The sequence below is a fragment of the Ascaphus truei genome, chromosome 3 (assembly GCF_040206685.1).
Source record: "Ascaphus truei isolate aAscTru1 chromosome 3, aAscTru1.hap1, whole genome shotgun sequence".
Taxonomy (NCBI): Eukaryota; Metazoa; Chordata; class Amphibia; order Anura; family Ascaphidae; genus Ascaphus; species Ascaphus truei.
This window is the reverse complement of record NC_134485.1, coordinates 117,049,704-117,057,646: the sequence shown is the minus strand read 5'-3', so window position 1 is coordinate 117,057,646 and position 7,943 is coordinate 117,049,704. Positions and strand designations below refer to the sequence as shown.

The 7,943-nt window shown below is 44.1% G+C and overlaps 1 protein-coding gene across 3 annotated transcripts in view; it reads right to left on the bottom strand.

The window, feature by feature from the left end:
* Positions 1-7,716, bottom strand: part of WWC3 (WWC family member 3) — a 253,016-nt gene extending 245,300 nt beyond the window's left edge. For all 3 annotated transcript variants that reach the window (XM_075589397.1, XM_075589399.1, XM_075589400.1), the window contains exon 1: positions 6,943-7,716. In XM_075589397.1, coding sequence (XP_075445512.1) covers positions 6,943-7,205 — 263 coding nt within the window. In that variant the 5' untranslated portion in view covers positions 7,206-7,716. The remainder of the gene's footprint in view (positions 1-6,942) is intronic.
* Between the last annotated feature and the right edge of the window lie 227 nt (positions 7,717-7,943).

Here is a 7,943-nt window from a genome sequence, read left to right as displayed (position 1 = left end):
CCCGGGTATACGGCGGGCTCCGTTCCAGGGGTTCGCCGTATAGTGAAAATCGCCAGAAAGCGGATCCAGCGATTTTCAGTGATTTTGCATGCACAGAACGGCGTTTTCGCCGTTCTGCGCATGCGCGGCCTATGGTCTGCGCGCGCAAACTACATATGCGCGCTCAGACACCGGAAAGCGAAGCGCCGAGAAGCGGGGCCCTGCTGTACTACTTTCCAACTTTTTGTTCTTCTTTTCTTTCTTATTTGTATATGTAAAGCAGGGGTGCGCAAACTTTCCCTGTGCGCACGCCTACCTGCTCTCCTTGGCGCCTCGCGCCCCCCTCCCCTGCTCGACCCCGGCGTGACGCGCCGGGTCATGGTATGTCACGTTGCCATGGTAACGTGACCCGCAATGTAATTTGACGCCGGGTCACCAAACGTCGCTTGGGGTGAAGGTAAGTGTGTTCAGAGGCCTCGCTCGGTCCTCCGGCATTTAATTGAAATACCTGGGGGGAGAGCGCGGGACCTCTATAACTGCCGTGCCCCCCCCCCCGAAAATCTAGCACCCCCAGTTTGCGCACCACTTATGTAAAGCATGTGACAATGTATAATTCTACATTCTTACCTAAGATGGCAATCGTTTGGTGCTCCTGTTTTACTGTAAATCTGTCAAAATCCTGGCTGTGTGCCTAACATAATGGCCGCCTTTCAGATTATATCAATCCTTCAGTCAGTGTAAAGCAGCAGCTACAATATATCATCTTTATATTAGTAAAGTAAAAACAAAATAGAGAAGCGCAAGGAACCCCAAATGAATGTAAAGGTAATAACTTTATAGATAAAATAATCAAGAACAACACGTACATCAATAAGCAGTCTTGTTAAAACAAGGTGATGGTTAATCATCTTACTGCAGATGGTGACAACCCCTAACCGGTATAGAGCTAGTAGGGGAGCTGGCAGATCACACTGCTATCTGGGACTGTACCGCGGCCCGCAGCAGAGCTCAAGCAGCGCGCCCGTGGATCCCAGCCGGAGAAAGAGGGGGGAGGAGCTTTGACCATGTCCTGCACTTGACGTCACATGTCCTACGCAACGACACTGGATACCTCTACGCGTTCTGCGTGAATTACGCTTTGTCAGGGGGTGTATCCACAAGGTTCAAAGGCTGGCCCTTATATATGTGCAAATATATTTCAATTTGCCCAAACCTTCCTATAATGAGCAGCAATTCATCACACTTACAATTATCACATTAACCCACAAATAGACACATTTAACATAAATCCATAGACAAAACACAAATGGTTCTACTTAATCCTCCACTATACATAAAAATACATAAAATATCTGGTCATTAAAACTGATAATATATAAATATATAAGTACATACCCCCCCCCCAAATTATATATATATATATATATATATATATATATATATATATATATATATATATATGTATATATATATACAGTGTTCGACAATCATATACATTTACACGCCCGGGGCGGGTGGATTTAACCCCCGGGCGAGTAAATATTGGCCCAAGCAGCACACGTGTTTGTTTTTTTAAATTTTCCCTGCTCGCGCTGAAAAAAAAAAAAAACCTCCCCCTACCTGACAGCTGATTGGCGCGCACTCCCAGGCTTTGTGGGCATGCGGCCAGGCTCTATATGAGCCAGCCCCGAACGAGCGGCCATTCTATTCCCATGGAGGACACAGTAAGTATTATCTGTGCCTTCCCCCACCTCCCTCCCCTCCCCGGCACTCCTGCTGCCCGCAGTTATGGAGATGGTAGCAGGGATGCCCCCTCATGTCCCTGCTTCCCCCACTTCCCCCCAGTCCCGCGTCAGAGAGCGCGGCGGGTGATGGGAGCGGGGATGCCCCCTCATGTCCCTGCTTCCCCCTCCCCCCGGCTTCCCCCCGGTCCTGTGTCAGAGAGCGCGGCAGGTGATGGGAGCGGGGATGCCCCCTCATGTCCCTGCTTCCCCCCCCCGCTTCCCTTCCCCCTGCTTCACCTCGGTCCCGCGTCAGAGAGCGCGGCGGGTGATGGGAGCGGGGATGCCCCCTCACGTCCCTGCTTCCCCCCCTCCCCTCTCTTCCCCCCCCTCCCCTCTCTTCCCCCCCTCCCTCCCTCTCTCCCCCCCTCTCTCCCTCTCTCCCCTCTCTTCCCCCCCTCCCCTCTCTTTCCCCCTCCTCCCCTCTCTTTCCCCCCCCCCTCCCCTCTCTTTCCCCCCCCTCCCCTCTCTTTCCCCCCCTCCCCTCTCTTTCCCCCCCCTCCCCTCTCTTTCCCCCCCCCCTCCCCTCTCTTTCCCCCCCTCCCCTCTCTTTCCCCCCCTCCCCTCTCTTTCCCCCCCTCCCCTCTCTCCCCCCCCCTCCCCTCTTTTCCCCCCCACACCACACCACCCCTTCCCCCACCCACACCACCCCACCTCTTCCCCCACCCACACCACCCCACCTCTTCCCCCACCCACACCACCCCACCTCTTCCCCCCCCACATCACCCCACCTATTCCCCCCCCACACACCTCCCCACCTCAATCCCCTACCCCACCTCTTCCCCCCCCACACACACCACCCCACCTCTTTCCCCCCCCCACACCACCTCACCTCTTCTCCCCCCCACACCACCCCACCTCACAATTTTTGAACAACAACTACATTATATCATTTCATGCATTTACATCCCGGGTAACGCCGGGTATATCAGCTAGTACACTATATATGTTTTAATTGACAATATGTAGGTTATGGTGACACATCTGTCTCCATTTCATTTTGTAGCAGGTCTACACAAGTTGTCACTTCACTTAGGGTGTTTCTGTTTTTCCTAATGTGAACCCAAGTTCCAATCTCTGTCTTTTTGCTTGGGGTTTGTTCTTTTAATTACATATTTTAATTATATGATTTATATGTATATATTATTTTTATTCAAGCCAATCTATTTATATTACTCACGTTGGTTTGTATCATTGTTTTATTATTGTTTTTGTCATCTTTTCTGAAACAAATGATGTCAATAGTGAATTGATCATACATTTGCATAATAGTTGCAGTTCATTATGTTAATTATGCCTTTGTTAGCTATTGGCCACGAGCTAAATGAATTACAGCATGTGTGTGTATATTATGATGCCCTCCTGGCACGTCATTATCCCCTGACGAAGTTCGCAGTCGTGGATGAAACGCGTAGGGCTGACGTCACTAGAGTCTCGCGGTACTTCCGTGTCACTATTGGAGAGACATCCATTGAACTTTTTAGGAGCCTATTGATTGCCTTTTGTCTGGCGGAGGACACCGCGGTTAAGCCTGGACTGTGCCATTGACCAGCTAGCACAAGCTGTCTATACTGTGAGAGACGCCATCTGCCCAGTGTGATCGCAGTGAGTTGGTTGTGTCCCCATAATCCATCTACCGGCTGGGTATTCAAGGCTCCTTAAAGATACCTTTTATGTGAATATTGCATATTTATTTCTTGTAAGTGTGCATTGCCTACCACCTATTTTTATAAATAAATATTCATCTTCCTACTGTGAAGATAATGCACTAGGGGGTGCGCTTTTTTCTTTTCTTTTTCACATATATATATATAGATATATATATATATATATATATCTATATATATATATATATATATATATGATCATACCTAAATACCATGTGTAATGAATAAAATATTTCTGGGGCAGGAGACACAATTTATTTTAAAAATGATTGTGGATCGTGGGAGAGTGGAAGCAGCAGGATATACCCAGTTTGGATTTACAAGGGATTACCAGCTAAATGCGGTCTCAATTGTTTTTTGATATGACTAAAGTAAGATTATATATTATTACAGTTCACAGCTCAAACTGCTGGGAATATTGGCAACAAAGTATCACAAACAGGAAAGTGTTGCAAAGATCTTGCACTGCTTGGGAGGTGAGTTAAAACCTGCTATAGAAATAAAAGGATGCTCATTAAAAATGGCATTAAGAGTTGAATGGGGGAAAAAAACAGCTGCTAACATTTCAGAACTGATTTGTTTAAAAAATCATAAGATTTCACATTTTGCTGCTTTAACTCCCTTGAAATACATTGCAAACAGAGCCCTGAAAGGGTCAACCCTATGCCAATCTATGCAACCCCTTATTGTAGCACATCCATTGTAAACTGAAAAGCAATCAGAAAAAACTAAGATACAGCACTCCAAACAATGTTGCATGTTGTGTGTCCTTGTTCTATAGTTTAACAAACCACTTAGACAGTTGGAAGTAGAAGGTTGATTTATATTTAGGGATTCCGTTTTTTGTTGTTGTTTTTTTTAATCTGTTTTATTTTTTATGTTTTCCCGTGTTTAGGTTTATTTAAAAAATCAGTTTTCATCAGTGTGAACAATGAAAAATGACTAACATACATTAAAATTTCTATACTCCCCTGTGTCTAGAAGCAGCAGCCTGTATCTCCTACCTGTGGCTGGGCTGCTAACAAGAGGTGGATCTAAATCAGAAATTATGCTTAATTTCTGATTTTCATCAGTTTTAATGCAAGATGGTCAGTCGGTGGTGTTTTTCCATTAAAATCTAAAACTGGAATCCTTATTTATATTGTAGAATGTCCACATACAAAAAAGATCCAAAACATGAAATACTGGCTTAATGCAAGCTAATAAGTTGTTCTTCACTAGGAGGTTCACTCACAATCATGTAATTACCATTACTGTTTTATAATGGCAATTGAAGTGACATATGGCCATATATTTACTGTGGTGCTTTTCCATAAGACATCTTCCAGCATTGGAAGACATGTTCCCAGACCATTCACTTCCAAGGGCCTTAAGGTGTCTAAGGAATCTGAAGGTGTCTTCTAGGACTGCTTAGTAAAAAATGGTCCATAAACCCATACTCAATAGGGTAAGTAGAGGAGTAATGTACAGTTAACCTGAATGTAAGTGGATGCAACTGTGTGTCGCCCCACTTCTCACCATATTGAATAAGGGCAAAAGCAAGAGCTAAAGATCCCCTAAGTTAAAAAGTGGGTACAAATAAAAAGCTACTTCACAACTCTCATCAGTAGCTGTCACACAACTTAAAGGGGACAATTTATAAAGGCAAAACTGAGGCAATCTTGTGGCTGAACCCCCCAACTAATACATACAAAATTGTATTTGTTTCCTTTGGTACGGCTGATTATTATTACAGTATTTGTTTTGCACCAGGATTTCAAGCAAATTTGTATCAAGGAAGTAATTGAAACACAAGCCCCAAAATATTTTTTAAAAATTGCAATTTAAGACTGTTAAATGAAACCTGCAGGAGGCAGAAAAATGGAGGAATGAAAAGAAAGAGTAAAAAAAAAAACCCTAGTAAAAGGAAATTCCTCCCTCCACCCCTTCAATTCCTGCAGCATAATTGTTAAAGCACAGTAACTGAACTGTGCCTGTACATCCTGTTGCATCTGGGGGAAGAAGGAAGAGGGGGATGGACCTCCGTGGCCAGCTGAGAAGCTCCCCATACAGAACATGGAGCAGGGCAGAGGTGGAACCACTATACCTTCTCCTTCTGCCTTGGGGATTTTGTCATACTGAAAAATAAATGAAATTGTCTAGAGCGCCTGCAAATAATCTGAGATCTGATTTTAAAAAAAAGGTCACATTTCAACCTCAACTACAGTTGACATGTGGATATTGGACGTTATTTATCATTGCTTCCTTGATACAAAAGTGTATCCAATTAAAGTATACAATTCTGGAACAATATGCAGCCGATAGATTTATGTATTTGATGAATGGTGCATGTTCACCCCAAAATGCACCTATTTTGCCTTGATACATAGACTACTTGGGATTTCAATGAAAATGCTGCATATAGTCCATTCCAATTGTAATGGGGGCAAATTTGATATAATTTGGGGCAAACCCAAACTGTTTGAATAAATAAAACTATGAAAGCACAATAACATAGTTTACACATCCTATTTACCTATAAATGAATGGTACAACATGTATTATGTGATTTCATACACTTCATGTGTTTGAGTACAACACTTAACAATATCAAATACGGTTTGTTTCCATATTTGAACCTAAATGATGTGTACTTCATGGGGCATATGTATCAAGGCAAAATGTATGCATATGTTTATGCCCAGAATTGCTCCACTTTGGCCCTTGATACACATGACCTCGTCAAGGATCCTAAATATTTGTGTTGTAGCAATAGGCCTTGCCTTACAAGTATTGGAATTTGCCCAATGACCTTTCCATGACAGATTATAGCAAGATTATAGTTAAGTGTATTTATGTGACACATCAAACTATTACTGCTATTACCTGTTTGTGGATATCACTCTCACTCAGACTTACCGTGTACCATTTTATACCATTTACTGACATTAAATACTACAGATTTGTCCATCATTTTCCCTCCACCAAATTTGCACAAAAAGATAGCAAAGAAAAATATCAGTATTTTTGTTTTCTAGTACCTACTCTTAATACTCCCTGGATATATTTGTAATTAAACAAGTAGGCTTCACATGTAGTATGATAAATATAGATCATTGCTCAAAGTAAAAAAAAAACTGAAAGTGTTGAAATCATGGAAAATCACGGGATGGAAAAGATCTGCACATCACTTTCAAATTGTACATGTAATATTGACCGCCCCCCCCCCCCCCCTCCATACAGAATAGTATCATTGTATTAGCCAAATCGCTTTTTTGTAAAAAAAATAAATAAAAAAAAATGAACAATTTTAGTCAAACGTACTAAAATTTATTTACAAATTCAAATGAATCAGTGTTGGAACCACAAAGATCCCGGACGCTTACATTTCTTCTATGGGAAAGCAATCCTATTTATTTAAGGGTCCCATTGTTTTATCAGTTCTACAAAGCAGCGGCGAGCTCCCATTTACCCAACACCGAGGCTGTAAGAGCTGGCACAATGCCCTTAGGTGGAGAGTAACAATCACTTTTTACCTGTCCCGGGGATCGATCCACGAGGTCTGCCTGGTGTTGTGATCGATGTAAAAGACCCTCCCGTCGTAATCCCTCGCCTCCTCCCAGCCAGCGGGCAGAGGCAGCTCCGAGCTCTCCTTCCTGCAACAAGACGGTCCAGGTGACGGGCATCGCTGCTGCTGCGGTGGCTGTGCCTGCTGCTGCTGCTGCTGTTGCTGCTGTGCCTGTTGCTGTTGCTGCTGCTGTTGCTGCCTTCTCCTCCTGCCTCCGCTCAGCCAGGGCATTGCTGGACCCTTTGCAGGACTAGAGATCCTGCAGCAACTTCTCCCAACCTCCTTCACTTTTTTTTTTTAATGTTTGTTCGTGTCTGCTGCTGATCCTTCAGCAGCAGCTGCTGCTGTCCCGGGACAGCTTCTTCCTTTATCCTCCTTATACCCGTATTGCCTATTGCTGCAATAGGACACCAGGGCTAAAGCAGCTCTATTCCCATCCTGCCTAAGAAAAACATTCTTCTCTCAGCCCCAAGTCCCTGGGATCATGAAATACAGTCAATGCAGAATAAGCGTGCTTCGTTGCCTTTGTGTCTGCCCCTTTTGTGAACAGCCTTTTCTTCCCCCTCTGTTGTCCCCTGATGATCAGACCCTGGTTAGAATGCTCCTGTGGCTCCTTGGCTGTCTCAGTCAGGATAGGAAGAGGTAGAAAGTGTTGTTCTCAGTTCGGCCAGGCGGCCGGACCGTACTCATAACTCCTGTTCTGTCTCTTCCATGACGGCTCTCCCCAGCTATAGCTTTCATTCCTCACAGCCCATATTAAGAAGAAAAGTCACCTCCTATGTCTCCTCCTCTTCTTCCAGGTCCCCTCCTTCCCTACCTAAAGTAACATGCTTGATCAGTGCTGCCAGGGCCAACTTTATATTGAAGCTCCACGTTTTGAAAGTCTGGTACATTGTTTCCCATGGATGACATAATATAATAATACACACACACACACACACACACACACACACACACACACACACACAC